General features: G+C 37.6%; 1 protein-coding gene across 2 annotated transcripts; it reads left to right on the forward strand.

Annotated features, from left to right (window-relative positions):
- Window positions 1-6,402: 6,402 nt before the first annotated feature.
- iqce (IQ motif containing E) lies at window positions 6,403-20,351 on the forward strand. 2 transcript variants are annotated; one of them, XM_062434650.1, is made up of 21 exons: window positions 6,403-6,825; window positions 8,284-8,325; window positions 8,432-8,477; window positions 8,578-8,727; window positions 9,568-9,669; window positions 9,829-9,899; window positions 10,113-10,226; window positions 10,325-10,375; window positions 10,468-10,538; window positions 10,628-10,700; window positions 10,797-10,837; window positions 11,140-11,291; window positions 13,008-13,063; window positions 13,181-13,422; window positions 13,760-13,867; window positions 14,519-14,801; window positions 14,918-14,992; window positions 16,083-16,210; window positions 16,329-16,414; window positions 18,591-18,689; window positions 19,165-20,351. In XM_062434650.1, exons 1-21 carry the CDS (start codon window positions 6,751-6,753, stop codon window positions 19,287-19,289), a joined length of 2,190 nt encoding a protein of 729 aa, XP_062290634.1. In that variant the 5' UTR covers window positions 6,403-6,750; the 3' UTR covers window positions 19,290-20,351. The 2 variants fall into 2 exon arrangements, with proteins under 2 accessions (XP_062290634.1, XP_062290644.1); XM_062434660.1 differs by having other exon boundaries at window positions 8,435-8,477.

Raw genomic sequence — 20,351 nt, forward strand, 5'->3', positions numbered from 1 at the left:
AGATGACTGCAATTCAGGCAAACTTTACTCCACCCCTGCAGCCCCACTGTTCACCTACACACACAATATTTAAAACCTTGTATTTCATTCACTTAAACATTTCTTTCCCCCTTCTTTCCCCCACCTCTCTCTCTCTGTAGCCTAATTGAGATCTGCTCACTATCAGTTCCACATGGATAGAGCCATTCACCAGCTGACAGACCAGTGTTTGTCTTCAGTACTGTGTGCGTGTGTGTGTGTACGTGTGTGTATCTGCTGGTCAGCTCTGGAGAAAAAATTGAGAAAAAGTTTGTTAGAAAGTGACAGAAACAGATGATCAAAGTGGAGCTAAGAAGGTACAGTGAGCACGCTGCTGTAAGAACATTCATTTATCTGTCATAAAGTGTGTCTATTCACACTTTTGATCTGTTTCTCATGCAAACCTTTGTTCCAATGAAGGGAAGTCTTATCGTGAGAGCATATTATTAGACAATGCTCTGCTTCTGGTAACAGTTTGGGGAAGGTCTTTTCCACTCAAAATTACAGTGTGCAAAGCCAGGTCCGTATGCAGAAATGTCTTCCCACTTTGGTTTGGAAGACTGTTCTGAACTGCACCCAATTCAACACATTTTAGGATGAATTTGAACTACATATGAAAATCACACCAAACTACTTAAAGGATAGGTTCACAATTTTCAGTTCTCTGGCATCTGTCACAGAGATACCTTCATAATGCAATTTTATCATAAATGGCAGGGGGTAAAAGCCACAGCCCTCCTTCTGTGCAAAAATGTATTTAAAGGTTTAATTTAAGCTAATATGAAGCTTTGGCTGCCCAAAAATAGTCAAATCAAGTCAGCGTATCTTTTTGGTGCTGAATTCCCACTTTTTGTTACAATCCTTCCACTGTAGCTCAACAGGGAAATAAGAGTGTAAATGTGTAAAAGATCCACTTTATTTGTGTGTGAAGCCTCATATTATCTTCACTTTTTTCTTAAAACAAGGACTGTAGATTTTTTTGTCCCCCATCATTTTACTTGTGAGCACACTTTAAGGAGATCCTGGTGATCAGGATGAACAGGAGGAATGATTACAGCAAGAAAACCTGTTTAAATGTTTATACGAACACCTGTCGCTTAAAGACAGACTTTACAAATTGTGAACCCGTCCTTTAAAGTTTTCTCTCCTCCAGGCGATGGGCCTCTCCTCACTCTTTCTTTCCCTCCTTTCTCTCTGCTTTTGCCCCTGGTGACATCTCGTCATGGTAACGTATATGTGCTGTAGGGTGAGACGTTATGTCCGTTATGATATTCTTTCCCTGCCCCCCATTCTTTCTCTGTTTGTTTTACACACACACATACAAACTGTACAGTGCACTATAAGTATACGTCACCACCAGTAGATTACAGCACTGGAAGTACTGAAAATACTGGAAGAACTAGTAGGCAGTAGTAGTAGTAAGCGTTCTGCAGTAGTGTAGGCAATTAAAAATATTCTGTTTTGGACGACACAAAAGAAATCAGATGACCAAAGCCAGTTCAGCTCGGGTTGTTTCCTGATGTTGTTCCTTCCTGTGTGATTCACACATCTTTGTGGTCAGCCCTCCCTGCCTCTTCCGTCCTCCTCCCCTGGGCTCTGTCATGACTCCTGCCTGCATATCCACCTTTATTTATACTGGAGAGAGCTGCTGACGTGTGTGTGAGTGCTTATCTTTTCCTCACACCTAATACAATAATAACAGCAGGTTGATGCAAAGACCCGTGAGAAGTCACTTTATCCACTTTAGCTGTTTTGGTTTGTCTCTTCCCCTGCAGCAATATTTAACTATGCATCTGATTATGTTAATGGGTCTGATTTGAATAAATGTTTGATTAGATTGACTTATCCAGCCAGATTTTATAAAATGATCTGGGTAATGCTTTATTTTGCAGGTCGCTGTATATTTTCAGAGTAATTTTCAGATATTTATCAGTTGATTTACAGATGAGGTGGTGCAGTGTGGAACAAACTATAGGAAAAAACAACAAAGTGCTAAATTGGTTTAGTTGGTGTACCCGCTCATATTTAGGTTCATATTATAATTCTTAAAAAGTGACTCTTGCCAGTACTTTAACTGACAGAAAATATTTTTTTATAAACCTAATTTATTCAGGGAAGTTTCTCTGAGAGGACGCCTCTCTTTTACAGGAACGCCCTGATCACAGTCACACCTGGAAGCTGCCCAAGTCAACTACAGTCTGATCTACTGGCCACTGTGCAGCTCCACTGGAGGAGTTTTTGGGTTAAGTGTCTTGCTTCAGGGCACCTCAGTAGTGGTCATGAGGGAGGGGCAAGCGCTGCTATAATCTTTGGTTTTCAGTGTGTTACTGTTCATTCTTAGGACATTTCTTTTAGAAGGTTGTGTAATTTGGAAGTATACCAGAAATGTGCTCATTACTGAGTTTTTAAGAGTCAACCTACTAATATATAGTTTAACACATAAAACTACACACTGAAAACAAAGTATTTTCTGTATTTAAAGAGTTGTTAAGAGTCTAACTTGTTGAGATATTTCGCAAATTAACAATTTGGTATGAGTGGAGATATAATGAATTAGAATTTATCAACTAAACTGTTTTTACTGTAATCTGTACCAAACCGCATCACCAGCTCTATAAAATCTCCTAAAAATGAACTGTTAAATACCTGAAAATCACTAAATTAGCATGACTAAAATAAAGCGTTACTGTTATCTGCTTTGAAAGATTAATAACTACCTCACTGCAGTGTCCTGTAAAGTCCCTCCTGCACAGACACGTGACTTGATTGTAGTTCTCAGTCTCTGTAGAGCACTTTAAACAACTTTTGTTGTTTTGAAATGTGATCTATAAATAAACTGACTTGACTACTTCAGATGGTCACACTGATTTTGTGAAACTGGCAGATCTTTTTCATTTGAGCAAGTATGACACAATCAGTCCCCTATTTGCATAAGTTTGCATCAAAGTGTTTGTGTTGCTTTGTAAAAAAAAAAAATGTTTCGTGTAAATTACTGTCCTGCAAAGCTCATGGGACATTTGAAGTGAGTTTGTGTCTGTATGTGTGCTAATACATGTTGTATTGCTTTAAAACACAAGATAGAGAGAATATTAAAATATAGATTTTGCTTTCAAATCACTGTTAAAAGACACCACATTTTTTGACTGTTTTTCAGACTAAAAAGGGCAACTCTAGGTCATTACTTTGAGCTATAGACCTTTGTTTACTTGACCATAGCATTTACATTTTACAGATTTTTGATCAAACACAATGTAATCGACAAAATCAACAATATTTCTCAGTTGCAGCCCTGGCACATTGTCATCTGGATAGCCTGAAGTAGAAAGAGGAGCAGTAACAGAAAGCAACACGTCCCTAATTTAGATTTGTCCTATTTGCCCAATGAAGTCAAGACACTAACACTGAACAGAAGCGGCAAGTGAAGAGCTGTGTGTCCCCAGGAAATTGGACTTTTTTTCTGGCTTGTTTCTCTCTCACTCTCTCTTGTTCATCTCTCACTTGCTTTGGTCTCAAGTCTTTCAAAACATGAATGTATTGTGTTTATTTGACTTTCAAATGACAATATTCCCAGGTATTTAAATTTTAGGAGCAGTTGCTTCTTGCTGCCATTGTATAAAATGGGAATTCACTGATGAGTTGAGTTTAAAGCCTCAATGCAAGAGATAGTTTAAGCTGAAAAGTGAAAATGAACATTGGGTAGCCCATGGTTGCTAGTGAAGTGGAGACAAATTGAAGAAGAGAGTTTTTTGGTCAAACATTACTCCATCTGAAGGATGTGTGAGTGTGAGACTATATGGAAAGTAATGCAAAGAGGCTTTGAGTGGGACTAGGACTCAGGGATAGGTGGTGGGACTCGGCCTCTGCAAAAAGAGTCTGAAGGTGGATAGGACATGCACACCAAATGGGACTGGGTCTGTAGGGGCTTTTGGAAAAACCATAATATTGCCCCACCTGGGCATTTACAGAATAACAACAAGGATGTGGATCTGGGTAATTTATGGCAAAAAGATTAACACAACTTTTGTTTTTAATATGACCAAACCTGCCAGGAGCGACTACAATAGCGAGCCCACCACACATCTATCAGGACTAACGCTGGTCTCTGGGTTCTGCCAACACTGACAGATCGCTCAATGTTTTGTAGTTGAGTATTTTTACATTGTGGTATTTTTTATTTAGGTAAAGTACTTTAACTTTACTTTCTGAGTACTTCTACCAGCACTGTTCAATGCAACATAGGTCATTTTAAAAGCAGATATTTTGTCTTGTCATAGAAAGAAAAGCACAGGTGTTATTAATAATATTTACAATTACTTTATTTATTTAAAGTGTCCCAGTAAACTATGGCAATGTGACACTGAGCACATATGCACAATAATACCAGGACCCTGAAACTGGCACAGCTAATTTATTTGATCATATGCACCTGTGCTTTTCCTATTGTGACTATATTTAGTGAAGTCATGTTAATTTACGTATCTCAGGTTTGTTTTATACATGTATTTCAGGATTTACTCAAAATTCTGTAATTGTCTTTCTAAATATCTACAATTATACTAACATTTTATTCTACATCAAAAAATATGAAACTAAAAAAAAGTGTTTAAATGACCAAAATCCCGATTTGGCTTCAGTTAGTTCATAAACTCATTTGACCTCTGGGTAACATGCAGCGCAGTTAAATGCTCACTAGATGGCAGACATGCTGCTGCTGTCAGGCAACATTTCACACAGAGAAACTTCCTCTTTCATACTGATAAGCAGCAACTATTGAATTATTTGGGTAAGAAGTGAGGTCTTATATTGGGCAGAGGAGCACCTGCAGGAATCCTGATTTGCACATTTGAGTCACATCCAACATGGAGTATTAACTATTTGTATTCTACATTTGCACATTACATGTACTTTTATACTGTGAACATTCATTCTTAGTAAATATATTGCACAAAATGTTTACCAGCTCTGACAGCAGCTCTTTCCATTTACTGCACAGGAGGTTTCTCACAGTTTATGGTGTGGATGTTACAATCAGCTGATATTATTATTAATCTGCATAAACATTGGAATCATGTTGATTTTTAGTCTCTTAGACTTGAATTTGCAATTACAGACGTATAGTATAATCTGTTCCTTTGTTTTAAACGTTTACTGTTGTTTAGTGTCATATCTTTTTGACCACATTTACAGATATGATGGGATATTGTAGTTTTATTGTAAAATGCATGTATGAAGCAATACACTTACAGTCATGTTGTGGTAAGCCTTGCTAGCTTCTATGGGCTCACAAAGATCATTTGGTTGAATAAACAATTCAACTATTTTATCAGAAAAGTGAAAACTGCACATCTGTGATAGGATCTGCAGTGAGTTTGTTTGCCCAGAACAAAAAATATGCTGGTCTCCCTGTCTGTGTGGCTCCGGGGGTCCAGCACCTGTATAAACAGCATCTATGAGAATATGATACAGTAACAGCAGGCCACAGTCTTCTCTGCAGAGTTTGTAAGGAAGAGAACACTGTGAAAAGCGATGCAAAAAGAGATGCAAGGGGCAGTTAATTTATATGAGTGCCAGATGTGGAGAGATGATTGTTGGATTTCGCCTGTTTCTCCTTCACTACCTTATGTTTTACTGTGTGTCTTTGATAACTTACGTGTCATCATCACTGTCTACAGATCAGAAATCATGGCAATGGCAGGCAACAAAGAATCAAGGTAGGGATTTAGAAATAAATGAGAGATAAATCTTGCTTTATAAGAAATTATCTCCCTTATAAATCATGTCAGTATCCATGAAAAACACCTTAAGTAATCAAATGTAATAAGTTACATTACTTTGATGAAGTAATCGAAAGAGTTACATTATTTATTACATTTTAAATAGGGTAACTAGTAATCTGTAACCTATTACATTTCCAAAGTAATCTTCCCAGCGTTGGTAATTGGTTTGTTAAAGCACCAGTAGTCATCTTTACAAAATTGTCACAATATCTATATGGAGGCATCACAAAATATCGTGATATTTGATTTTGTCCATATCGGTCAGCCCTGTTTCACCTCTGGGCTGTGGTTTAGTTATTAGCATTGTCAAGCCGAGCAAAACTAACACTGTACAACCGATTTGACTTTTCAAAATAAGTCTCTAATTGGGGAAAAAAAGCGTTCCAAAATATTCAAATATCATAATATTTATCATCAGTAAAAAATAATATTGATATTAAATGAATATTAAACTAAGACTGCTTTTTTTATAATCTGTTTTTTCCCGTTTTTGTAAGGTTTTTCATGTTTAAGTTTTTTATTTGGAAGGCACAATCACGCGGTTCCGGTGCTGCTCGCCCTTTTTCGCGCTACTTTGACCGTTGTTCATTAACAGCTGCCTGGTTGCTAGACGACTCAATCTGCAACACTGGTGTGAAAACAATCCACCTCGACACGGAGAAAGAAAACGACATGTTTAAGGGATTTAAGGAAGCTATGATTAACAACAGTCTCTATCACCTCATCAGCAGCTTGTCATACGGATATTTCACCTTGTATTAGATGAAAATCCGAGTTGTAGCTTAACTGTTAGCTAGCGTCTCTTTTGTTGCCCCATGGTTTTTTTTTTACTAGCAAAGAGTGCGCTAAACTGAAGTGCGCTTTTTTGTGACTGAGGAAAAAATGAGAGGATTACACACCGAGAAAGTGAAGTTTTCCAACTTAACGTAACGCTTGTTTCCCCCCCCCCTCAGCCATGTTTAGTGCAGCTGCTGCCAAGATGTCTGTGGAGGCGAGTGATGTCCAAACAGACGAGGACTGTGAGGAGCTGGTGAGTCTGAAGCTGTGTGGGTTCAGGTCAGGATTACAGCTGACTCTATCCCTGAGTAAAGTTTGTATATTAATAGGTATAATCAGTGTTTTTCTGTTTATCTGAAGCTTGTAAGTTGTCAGATTTGTGTCCATACTGAGCCTGTAGCTGTAATCTTCTCACAATATAATCGATTTTAGTTGTTCAGTAGTTTGGTATATGAGTATTTTACCTGGATGTGTTGAGAGTAATTTAACAGAAAATTTGATTGCCAACTATTTCTATAATCTATGAACTGATTATACTCATGTTGTAAGAATAAAATACAACAATTATCTAATTTTAGCTTCTTAAATGTCAATATTTTCTCTTTTTAAAAAAGTCCTTATCAGGGTTGGGAAGGTTACTTTGGAGATGTAATAGGTTACAGATTACTAGTTACCCTATTTAAAATGTAATAAGTAATGTAACTATTTCAATTACTTTATCAAAGTAATGTAACTTATTACATTTGATTACTTTTCTTACAAATGTTTTCAGCTGTTAGGGTAAGTGTACCCATTAAGCACCAAAATCTAAGTTCAAGTGTTTTTCATGGATACTGACATGATTTATAAAGGAGAACATTTCTTATAAAGCAAGATTAATCTATCATTTGAAAATGTATTCATTAATTCATGTAGATTTTGGAATATAAAATAAAGATACTTTATGAAAAATGTGTACTCCAAATAAAGTCCACCTCATGATTTATTTACAAAATATTAAAAGATATTGATTTGAGTCGTTTTGTAAGAAAAATTACAATAATTCTCTCCTTCCAGCTTCTTAAATGTGAATATTTTCTGGTTTCTTTACTCCTTAATGATGGTAAACTGAATATCTTTGGGTTATGGACTCTTGATCCAGACTAAACAAGACATTTGAGGTTGCACCTTGGGCTTTTGGAAACAGTAATCAACATTTTTCCCCATTATCAGACATTTTAGTGACCAAACAATTAATCAAGAGAACAGAATAACCAATAATCGACATACTTGTTAGTTGCAGCCATAATTTTGACCAAAGAGTTTTATTTTTTTCCTTTTTACATTGTTTAATTGTTTAATTTAATAAAGTTTTTAGAAGTTTGATGAGGTAAAAGTGTCCTGTTTCAGAGCTAGAAGCAGAAAAGAAAAGCCTGAAAAAGAAAATGATAATTCAATTAAATAAAATTCAAATTGAATATAAATGATTACATTTTGTGTGACATAAATCCCCGTTATCCATTTTATTATCTGGTCGCCAGTCAAATCTATCATAGAAGTCTTTGGGGGACCCTTACTCCCAGATTGGGAATAACGTGGGATTAATTTGATTAACACAAATTAAACAGAAACATCTGAAAAAAGTACATTTGTATAAAGTGTGAATAATGTTTTCCTCTCTTTATCTCCCTCTGTTTTTCAAAATCCTGCCTCGTTCCTCTGTTCAACGTAGGTTGAGGATGGTTTCTCTTTCTCTGCAGATATTTTGGAAAAGGTAAATAAACTGGTTGTTAATGATGAATATTAGGGTTATTCTCTTGCTTTAAATGTACAGTATATTTTTCATACTTCTGCTTTAACAACTTTATTTTATCCTCCAGCAGAGAACGAGGAGGAAGAGATCTTCTGGCAAACCTTCTTCTCCAAGTAAGCCTCACTCAGCTGCTCTGTGGTGAATGTTTGCAAACACTGAAACGTAACCCACCTTCCAAATTGCTCGCTTGTTTGTGTTTCTGCGTATACGTAGGGTCTCCATACCTCTCGAGTCTGAATGTGAACCCAAGGAGAGTAGCGGTGGCGGCCTGGAGACTGCCGAGGGCCTCCTTGGGGGACACCAGAGGGGACACTCCTGGGGACACCGGCTCAGCTCGCCTCACGTCCCTCAGCAACGGCCACGGTAGGTACTTTTCAAACACAACTGTGGCTCCGCAGTCGCTCTCTCCTTCAGGTGGAAGGAGAGATGGATGGAGTGCAAGAAGTGCAAGAATCAGACTGTTTGTTCAGCTGATAAGTGGTTTGCTGACTTTGTAGGTGTCCTGCTCAGTACTGATGACTTTGGGAAACTTAGAGGGCTTTGATATTGACTGCAGGCTCAAACTGGTTCAAATTGATTTTTCTGGCCACCTAGTGGTAGAAGAACTCCACAGAAAAAGTGAATAACAACGACACTAACAGTTAGTTGATTGACAGAAAATGACATTCATCATTTTGAGACATTTTTTTAATAGAAAATGTCCGAATTCTTTGTTCCCAGCTTCACAAATATGAATATTTTCTGGTTTCTTTAGTCTTTTATGATAGAAAAAAATATATCTTTGTCTTATATTTCCTGCTTATGTTCTTGAAGTATTGATTCACATTTTTCATTATATTTTGATCTAGCTTGGGTAACAATAAGTAGTAGTTTGGGTTAATATTTTGACATGTGTTCCTACAGTATTTCATTGTATTCTGAATTTAGTCTGTTTTGATTTATACATAACTGCATTCAGTTCATCTAGCAGCGACAGAGCAACATTAACATTCATTTCGGGTCATGTGTTTATCCACCTGATTAATCTGAGTCCAATTTCTTCACTTTATTAGCTAAGTCTAGCTTTCTGACTTGTGCCAGCCCCTTTGGTCGAAAACATGAATGAACTCAGGTTCATAGACTGCACAAACTACAAGATGTTCTCCACAAGTGTTCAAACTGATTTATGGAATATTGACTCTTTCCTGTTGTCCTCTATCTCAGATCTGTCCCAGATGCTGAGGTCAGAGTGCGACGTCACACCAGAGCTTCTGAGACAGACTTTGACTGCGAGGAAACACAAACAACTCCACTGTGCATCGAATGGTGAGAGCATGTCGGAGAAGGTGGAAAAGTAGATGGGAAGGGAGGGTGAGAGGATATGACTAACATGTTGTTTCATAACAGAAAAGTGAGAATGTGAGTGATGTGCATTGGGGTGATTATGTACCAATTTATCCCCCAATTTGTCTGTATGTGTTTCAGGCACCACGTCCAGCAGCGGGGACTACAGAGAGAAGGAGGACATGTATGATGAGATCATTCGCCTCAAGAAGGTAAAGTTGAATAAAAATGAACGTGTAAACACATAGTAGCAAAATGGGAGATTGCCCTTCAGCTGGAGAGTTCAGGTTGAATAGACGATGTAAGCAAGCATCTGAGGCCTCCTGAAGTGGCTTTGATTTGTTTACAGTCTTAGTAAGATTCAGATTTGACACCTCAGAATTTGCATATGCATTCTCCACATGTCTCTCTGCTGTTCTTTTCAGTCTCTCCAGGCACAGAAGTCTGACAACCAGAAGATGAAAGCCAAACTACGCCGCCTAGAGGGAGATAACGCTAAAAGAGAGAAACAGCTAGAAGAACTGTTAGATCCCACTAAAGTATGATCGATAAATTGCTCCTAATTATTGTCACAAAAACTACAGATCAATTCAAAATATTTGTTTACTATTAAAACCTTTTTTAATTTTATTTATAGGGATCTGATTATACTCGTAGTTTGGTGGATAAGAAAAAAGAGGGGAGTGTGGTGAGTGTATCCAGTGAATTGGTGGAAATACAATAGATCATTTTTAAGGATGGATCATAAACAGACTTATAAAACCTATTCTATCCGTTAAGGTTCTCAACGGGCTGAAACAGAGAATACTGAAGCTGGAGCAGCAGTGTAGAGAGAAAGAAAACGCCTTGAGGTAAAATGTCACCACACCTATACATCAGTGCGTTTGTTTTAGTTGTGAAGCAGCATAATGTTCAGTTTATTTCCTTTTCTATTCTCCAGTAATCTGCAGAGCGAGCTGAGGACTACGAACCTGGAGGAGCTGAAGATAACAGTAGAAACCTACTTTGAAGAGGTCTGTGTTTTGTTACTTGCAGCATTTTAGCTCAGCTGTGGGAAAGGAAATCTCGTCTGACTGGTAATGTATTTGTGTGTATGTGTGTGTGGGCAGATCCAAAGATTGAGGATGCTTCTTGAAGCTGCAGAGAAAAGGTACGCATCTCCTGATCAAGTTTTATGTTTATTTTTTGACACAGGACAATTTGTGTCACAGGAAGTAGAAATATCGCAAAGTCACGCCGCTTTGAGCCTGATCCAGTTAGCCTGAAAAAACCTGTGTTTGTGTCAGTCTGAATTGGTCGTCGTAGGTCATTGGTTGTGGGTCTGACAATGATTTGGTTCTTAATCTCACAAGAAAAATATCTTCTGGCAAGAGGAACAGGATGTAGATCATTGTTATGAATCTCTCCATCATCTCCATCTTCATTGTGTCCTCTCTCTGTGTGTGTCTGCAGTAGTCGAGCAGAGAGTAAATGTTCTCAGAGACAGCAGAAAGCACTGAGCTCCACGGTTCTGCGTCTGTCTGACAACCTGAAGCAGCTTCAACAGGAAAACACGACGCTCAGAGAAGAGCTCAACACTGAGAGCCCTTCTGGAGGAGTCAAAGGTCTTTACTCACACATGTAAACACACTAGAGTCCACAACACACACAATTAAAAGACATGTATTTCCTTTATCCCCTTGATACATTTTCACTCCCCCCCCCCCCTGCACCAATAACTTATACACAATTAACTCCAGTTTAGTTGATTTGCTCTCTTCACTCTTCTGCTGTGTGTGAGAATATGAAGTGTAGACTTGCTGTATGTGTTATCAATCTTTAATTTTGTGACGTGTGAATGACTTTAGAAGTTGGACTCCAAACAAGAAGTTAAAATAATATCGGAAAAATATACCTGCGTCATCTTAAAGGAATAATCTTAAATGTATTTCACCATATATTATATACATTGATTGCATTAAATGGTGAATTCTGCTCTTAATTCCAGCAGAAATATACCAACTGGAACCAGACTATCCCCTTATATTACCTTTTCTGAGCTAAAAAAAAAAAATCATTAATAAATAAATAAACAAAAAAAATAAACAGGGAAGTTCATACTAACAAGGAATAAAAAATGTTGCTCAACAAAGAAGTTCAAGTTGCAGTAAAACAATATTCTGCTTTATGGGTGTGCATTAGAAATAAAATGTTGTACCACTTTATAAGTTGTATATGTCAACATATAACATGATATACTAATTGTCTAGAAATCTGATTTATAGATAAATTACTACATAGAAATGTCTGTTCCTGGCTTATCCAGTGGAAAAAGGTACTATATCACATGAATGCAACAATCCTATAAATCCAGTATTACCATGAAGCATTCCTGCTCTAATATAATCGTAGCCGCTGTGTTCCCCGTCATCCAAATTACCACTACTGTCATAGTCTGTTTTAAAGATCCAGGTGCAGTTTTGCTCTTTTTTAACTTAATAGCCAAATCATCATGTAATTACCGACTTATTTGTGTGCAACATCCACAGTACATTATGTCCTCCCATTATTACGGCTTTCACGAGGTCCTCATCTGTGTAAAAGGGTTTTTATTCTTGTGAATCCTCTGTTTCTGGTGAGTGAAGTTTTTTGACTCGCATGTAGTTGCAATCTTCTCTCTGCCATCCAAATTACCACTACACTGTTAGAGTCTGTGTATAGACAATAAGATGACTAACTCTGAGAGCTACTGGCTATGATGTAAATAGCAGCCTAACTAAAGGAGCATTTCAGCCTTTTTAGCTGCTGCAGTATTAACATTACCACAAAATATACCTTTTCTATTTTTAACATGATATTAAAAAGGTATAGTTATCTTTGTATAAATGTCTTCTTGGTTGTTTTATGTTTTCTTGTGTTATATAACATCATATTGATCAACCCTAATGATAAAGTATCAATTATTGATCATTTTGTTCTAATTTAAAAACCAAAAAACCCCCAAATACTTCTGAAAAATGTTCACATTTTGCTGGAAATAGATAAGTTGTGTATAGACCAGTGCAAATACGAATACAATCTAAATTAACTAATTAAATAATAGCAGGTATTAAAAAATATATATAAAAAACATTAAAATAGAATAAATAGCAGAATAGTAGGTTATTCAGTGTTTTTAAAGTCCTTTAAAAACTATATTATTAATCCAGGTTAGATTAAACCAATTAGCTGGGTGTTTATATCTGATTAGATGATAATCAATCTTCCAACCCTGCAATAAAAAAATGTAACAATGATGTATTGCTTCCTTACTTATGAGAAAATGTCTGTGTGTCTCTTAGGTTACAGAGAGTGGAGTAAACAGAGACTGCTGAGGAGGCTTTTTGAAGTAGAGAAGGTGAGAGGCAACTGTAACTAATCCTTCATGTAAACACACACAGTCGTCTTTCAGTCACGCTGTCAGTTCAGAGTTTACAGTTTCACCACCAGACTGACTCCTCTCTCCTCCAATCAGAGGCTGGAGGACAGCAGGAAACACGCCCACAGAGCAAAGAGCAGCGGCCGATTGGACCAGGAGGTTCAGACCACGCCCACCGAGATTCTGGACGTTGCGCAGGGGTTTGCCATGGCAACAGAGGCAGTGGTCTCCGTGGGAACGAGCACAGAGGAAGGGGAGGAGGTCGCTGCTCTGAGAGGAAGCCTCAGCCAATTGGAGACGGAGAAGGCGGAGCTCCAAGAGACGCTGTCAAGTAAAGAGTGAGTGAGAAGAAACTGTAGCTGACATACATTTGAATAATCTGAATTATACTCCAGAGGAAGAAAACAGTTTAACATTCAGCTTTGTATTTTTGATAGCTTTGTAATGTTTGTTATTGTGCTGTTTAAATGTTTTAATAGTGACCTACTGAAGGGACTGAAGGTGCAAATGAGCTATAAACTAACTCAGTGTTAACATTTACATCGTCCCATTAAACAAATGACTATTATTATGGTTTACCAGACTGTAAATTGACCTACATGCTGTTTGTAGCAGGGGGCAAAAAGCTTTACATTTGTTCCTGAGTCTGAGTCTGTGTTGTGTTTGTGTTTTCAGTGATGAAGTGAGACAGTTGAGGACAGAAAATGAAGAACTAAAGAAAGAGGCTGTGCGATGGAAGGATGAACAGACCAATGAACGGGACAAAGAGAGACAGCAGCATGAGTATGTTTTACTTGTGATGTGTGATTGATGTGTGGGTTGACACCTGAATCAGCTTTATAGATCACATACAGAAGCTTTATATGACAGGCAGACACAGCTGGCATTAGAGCCTCAATGATAAGTTAAGCAGTCAATTAGTTAGTCAACAGGAAATTAATAATTGTTAAATAATTGATAATCATTGTATCATTTAATTGTTTAAGCAGAAACACAAAATGTGGGACTTTTCTGTGTCTTACATGATAGTAAACTGAATATTTTGTTCATCATAGAGCTCCATATCTGATGTCTGTATGCAAATAATGTCTAAATATATAACAGCTCGGTGAGAAACAAAGATGACTGAAAGAGGAAGGTGCAGTGTGGGTGCTGGTCAAATCAATAATATGATTAAAAAAAAAGTTATAAGTAAGTAAAGTAAATAAAGTTATGTTATTTATAGATGCTAACTTCTACTTTAAAGCATTGCCTAAGCAAACTTTATGTGTTTGTTACTTAACTCATTAGTCTACATGCTTTCACAGTGGCAAAGAAACTTACTGTATATTAATGCTAACATGCAACATCTGTCATATTCTAATACTGGGTTATATAAGATTTTTTAGTTTTCACATGTTTAACTTTTTATTATGTGTGTTTGTGTTTTCTCAGACAGGAACTGGAGGAGTTGAAGATGAGGATTCAAAGTCTGGAGGAGGACAGAAGCAAACTTGCACAGGCTGAACAGTCTTCTCTCTCTCCCACAACACACGAGAACCTCGAGGACACTCACGGCGGAGCAGGACTGGAGGAGGGAGGAGAAGGCGACACTGGAGGAAAGGAGAAGGAGAAGGAGAGGGAAGAAGCCCAGCAGAAGAGTGAGAATGGCCGTCAGAAGGAGAGAGAGAAAGCAGCGTGTATCATCCAGACAAATTGGAGGGAATACAGAAATAGGGTATGTAACACACCACAATTATGTAAAAAAAGAAGTTATGATGTGTGAGAGACGTATTATGTAAAAAAAAAAGTCCAGACACTTAGTCCCAGATTTCTCTCTCCATTCATTTTCAGGACATCGTCTTGTTGCAGTCAGCATTAAGAGGTCATCTCCTCAGAGAACTGCAGCTCAAGGACTTGCAGGAAAAGGTTTCGCCCACACACAAACACTTCCACACGGACCTAAAGTCAGAGTTTATCTGCCACACTGTCCTAACAGCAGGCCAAATATCCAAATATCATGTTGCATCTCATAACATGGGACGCTCACACCGAACCTGTTAAATATCCACTTCTGTTACCTCATTTAAACAAACCATGTACCTATCAGCTGTGCACTCAAGATCAAACTGGAGATGTACCCACGCAAGTAAAAGATGGGTGAGCACTTGCTAATTTTGTTTGTGCTTTTTAAACAAAAACACGTTTTATATTGTGATATTTAGATGTTTCTTAACTGGAAATGGCACATAATATAGCCAACAGTAACTTAACTAGAAACGTCAACCTTCCTCCAGCCAGCTGCTACCTTATTTATTTTGTGTATTGAAATGAGGATAGATAACTCCTCATTTCAACTAAATGAATCAGATGTTCCTCGTCCATGCACTTTCAATGCGAGTGTCAGGAAGTAAATAAAAACAGGGCGTCTGACCAACTTTGCATCTCGCCGTGCAGCACTGCGTCACTCACAGCCAGTTAAGACATCCCAATAGAAAACAAAGCAATCAAACTGACTTTGTTGCTGACGTGCACGTTGCATTTTGTTAGGACAGAGTGTAAAGAAGCAAGCATTGCATCAGTATCTCATAGGTGTATTTTTAATCTATTGGCCACTGTAATCAAGAAGGGCTACATTATTTTAGATGTAGTATGACATTTTTGGTTCTTTTTCATAGTATGATGCTGTGTCTGCATTTTATTTAGCAGTATTGCAAAGTGTGTCATCAAGAGTAAAGAATTGCCGTGATAATGGAGTAAATAATGTGAAAATGTACATTAAACAAGACATTTGCTAAGCCTGGACTGCACTACTTGAGATCATTATGAAATAAAGGGTTGCAGCTTCTTCAAACAACCAGTAGATGTCTCTAAAATGCATTTTTACTGAGTCACCAGTAATCTTGCTTTTACTCATCACATGCATGTTTTTCAGTCTGCGTCTCACCCACTGAGCCTCATCTTACATTATTATATTTTTCTCTTTTTTCTCTGTCTCTGTCTCATCTACTCTTTTCAGGCCGTTGAGGCAACAAACTGCAGCAATGTCGCCCCTCCTGTAGAAGGAGAGATGGATGTGGTTGCCTTGACAATGATACAGTCTGCATTCAGGGGACACCTTGCTCGCTGTAGTCTTGCAATAGAGAGGTGGGTCATGTTTACATTGGAAAAATATGATGGAAAAAAACCCAAAAGAAGGCTGCAGTTAATCAAGCAGTACATTATACAAGCAGTACTTAAATTCATAACTTGTGTGTGTCTGTAGTTCAGGGTTCTCTGTGCCTTCTCCACTGAGTTTGCCAACGCTGGTACCAAGAAGAGCTCGGTCAACACACACACCCAGCAGAACAGGTGGGGTTCACACACACATTTTTGATCAAATTTGTATTTTATATATATAAAAAAAAAAACATTAGGTACTAGTATCGTTCAAAAAGAAACCAAAAAAAAGAAAAACAAAGTAGACTAACACTTTCCCACTCCTTCATCTTACCACACCCATGTGGCAACCCATCCATCTTTACTGAATCTCTTATTATAGTTAGCTTTTGTGGTTATAATGTCAGACGTCAATGTCAAGTTTTTTATATAGCACATTTAAAAAACCTCAGCTGAACAGGCTTAAAAAAAACTAAGAACATCAGACAATAATAATATAAAAAAATATTACATTAATCATAATGATTACATGACAATATATATGTACATTAAAGAAATATATATATATATATATATATATATATATATATATATATATATATATATATATATATATATATATATATATATATATATATATATATATATATACATATATATATATATATATATATATATATATGTATATATACTCACACACATATATGTACATACATACATCCATGCATGCACACAAACACATAGATGACACAGTAAAAGAAATCGAGGCATCTAAAGGTGGGTTTTCTGCAGCAATTTAAAAGTTTCAGGGGTCTTAGCAGTTCTTATATGTAGAAATAAACTATTCCATAGGTTGGAGTAGCCACTGCAAAGGCTCGGTCGACTCTATTTATGAGCCTAGATCGGAAAACATCCAGGAGCACCTGATTGGATGACCTCGGTGCTTTTGCTGGAGTATGAGAATGTAAAAGTTCAGATAAATAAGGTGGCGCCAACCGATTAAAAACCTTAAAAACAAGCAATAAAATAAAATAAAAAAATATCCATGTTAAATGTGGTCAAATGTCCAAAACTGCAAGTCAAAAGCCAGGGCTTGCAGTGTTACCTCTACTTTCTTCTCGTGATGAGGTCAGATCTTTCGTGCCTGCCAACGGCCATCCGATGGGTGCATATTTAGATCGAATTCAGGATTGAATATGTTCAGATCTCAGAAGTTCCCACATTTTAGTAAAGAACAAGAACAATGACATTCGAGTCCTACCATTTTTTACGTAGCCTCCAGAATTGTCGAAAGTCCGCTGATGGCCTGAAGAGACAGGAGCTAAAACGGCCTGTTTCAGACAGAAGCTGAACTAAAGGGCTACATAAAGGGTCAGTATAAGATAAATGAGGTAAAATAAGGTAAGATAGATAGATAGATAGATAGATAGATAGATAGATAGATAGATAGATACTTTATTGTCATTGCACATAAACTACAATGAAATTTAAACAGAATATAAACCTGGAAATGTGCATAATATTTTCCCTTTAAGTTATTTCAAGCTTTTATTTTTGAAGGTTAAGGGGTTAATGCTTGAGGCAAATATGTATGAACATGCATGGATAATCACAGATATGCACTACAACTTGTCAAACATCCACACTTCTTTACACTGTAGATGTAGGAAGGTGTTTTTTTTCCACAGGAAGCAAACCATCACAGCAGCACAGCTTCTCTACAGGTGTCAGACAGGGTTTAGTCTTATTGTGGGTCTGCAGCAGCACAGCTTCATTTCCACCCAGACACCTTTTTGATGAGAAGTGATGGATCTTGCTGGCACGCTGATCTAATTTCCACGGTGACTGCATCCTCTCTGCTCCAGCTTAATCTTATACAGTCTTCCATTAGAGAACAGACAGAGAGCAGCGGTGTGGATCAGTGGTATTACCTCACATGACACCTAAAGATCTAGAGCGTCCACTGTGCAACGAGTCCTCATCCTGAGCTACTTCCTGACCTTAACGACCCTGTTAAACTTCACTGCCTTCATCTTTCTGACTTTCTAATAGGACAGCAGCATACGGGTGCATAGAGCACAGCAGCGATGTCAGCAGTTTTGGCTGCATGCTAACAAGACCAGCCCTACATTTTGATGTGCAGAGGGATTCACTGAGAGATTTTGGATGAAACCATCCAATCTTTTTTTCCTGATTTTATTTTAGTCATAACTGGTGATTTTGGTTAAAAACATGCAGTAATTTACAGGGTAAAAAATGTTGTAAAATGTGTTTGTGGAATGGAAGCAAGGGAGAAGCTTTGGTTTGAGTGTGAGGATGTGTCCATAATGTTCTTTAATGGCTGGTTATGTGTTGTTTTGTTGGCAAGGTTCTGCATCCCTCCATAACAGTGGTGAAAAGCAGGGTGAGGAAGAAGACCTCTGGTCTGTCTCGAGTACTCATGCATCCAGCGTGACACCGACAACAGGTTAGATATATCCATTTCTGTATAATGAGCTAGTTAAGAGTACATAAGGTTCAAACACTGTTTTGTATGTGTGGGCGTTTGTACGTTGACTAAAACCTTATTTGACACAGACAATGGAGTTGGGAAATATGTAGCCAGATTTTTAAAGAATCTGAAATGCATCAGTATATCTTGTGCAAATTGCAGCATACATGAAATCCTGTTCTTTGCACCTTCTACCATGTTAGTTTACCTCTCCTGGACTTACCCGTCACTCCTTTTTTTGCTCTTATGCAAACATTTAATCTCTCCCAAACTGTATAAGTTTATAAATCATGAAAATGTATGGATAGCAGAGATGATACTACCGGTTTGATGAATGTATGTATTACAGTCTGCAGTCTAAAAATAATAAAATACAGAATAAAAAAAAAAAGAATAAAAAAAGAAAGGGCTAAATTCAATTAACACAGTTTTATCCATGTGTCTCCTGCAGCCCAAACGGAGCTCCAGTTCCCAGCAGAGTCCGGCGGATCCACTGCAGTCGATTCTGATGACTCTGATGACATCATCGTGTCTCCCTCACGTCCCCCGAGAAGAAGAGAAGTCTTAATCTTATAGACCACCTGGGTTGTATGTGTGTTTCCGTGTGTGTGTGTGTGTGTGAGAGAGAGAGAGAGAGAGAGAGAGAGAGAGAGAGAGAGAGAGAAAGGAGCGTCGCCAGGAAGAATATCTGCTTCTGTTTCTACTCAGAGGTTTAAATCACCATTTTTTTTGTCTTACTGAACCTACAAAATATAGCTGGGACGTTCTGTAAGTCAGGATATTATGAAGCACTCACAATATTTGCTGTCTGCATATTTTGCCGTCTGTGTAAGCACTTCTACAGTAATAACCAGAATATTCTGGGAAATCAGGTGCAGTATCTTTTATGACATGGAAATACGAGGCACATAAACACCTCACTTTGATCGTGGTCTTATTCAGGATACTGTCAAAACAAAAATATGCATTCAGTGTCTTATTTGAGTGATCAACTGGTTTAGTGTTTAAACGCTTGGCCCTGGGGCGAAAGGATTTCCTGTCAAAGTGAAGGAGAAAGCAGTCTTGTGATCATGAAATCAGCATCCTCTTTCATTTTGACCTGTTATTCTGGTAGTGTATTATTCGAGCCAAATAGCCCTTTTTTCAATTTGTCTTATTTATTCTCAGCGGTTGTTTTGTTTTGCCAAAGTGCCTACTGCATGGAGATTCAAATTTAATTTATGGTAATAATAAATGTATTAATTTCTGCTAACCTGACTGGTCCAGTTGAGCCACATCACTGAAAAATCCTCTGGATTTCACAGGAAAATGTAATTAATGAGTCATATGTTGACAGGCCTGATTTGTAACACGAAAACGTCCTTACGTAAATCTATCATGTATGCTTAGCAAATGACGGCTGATACTGAGGTACGATTCTCAACTGATGCACTATTGAGCCAAACTGTGAATAAATTATACATCAGTCTGCTGCAATACTAAACACACAGTCAGCACAGTGGAGGAAACACGGGGAGTGATGCCAGTGATGTGTAAATGACGACCTTTAGAGACGTCAACAGACGACGAGTGCAGTTTTCCCCACATGATGTGTGTAACTGAATTTCTGAGACATTCAATAAAATAAATTGTTTTTAT

This window comes from Scomber scombrus, chromosome 2 (assembly GCF_963691925.1).
Source record: "Scomber scombrus chromosome 2, fScoSco1.1, whole genome shotgun sequence".
Classification (NCBI taxonomy): Eukaryota; Metazoa; Chordata; class Actinopteri; order Scombriformes; family Scombridae; genus Scomber; species Scomber scombrus.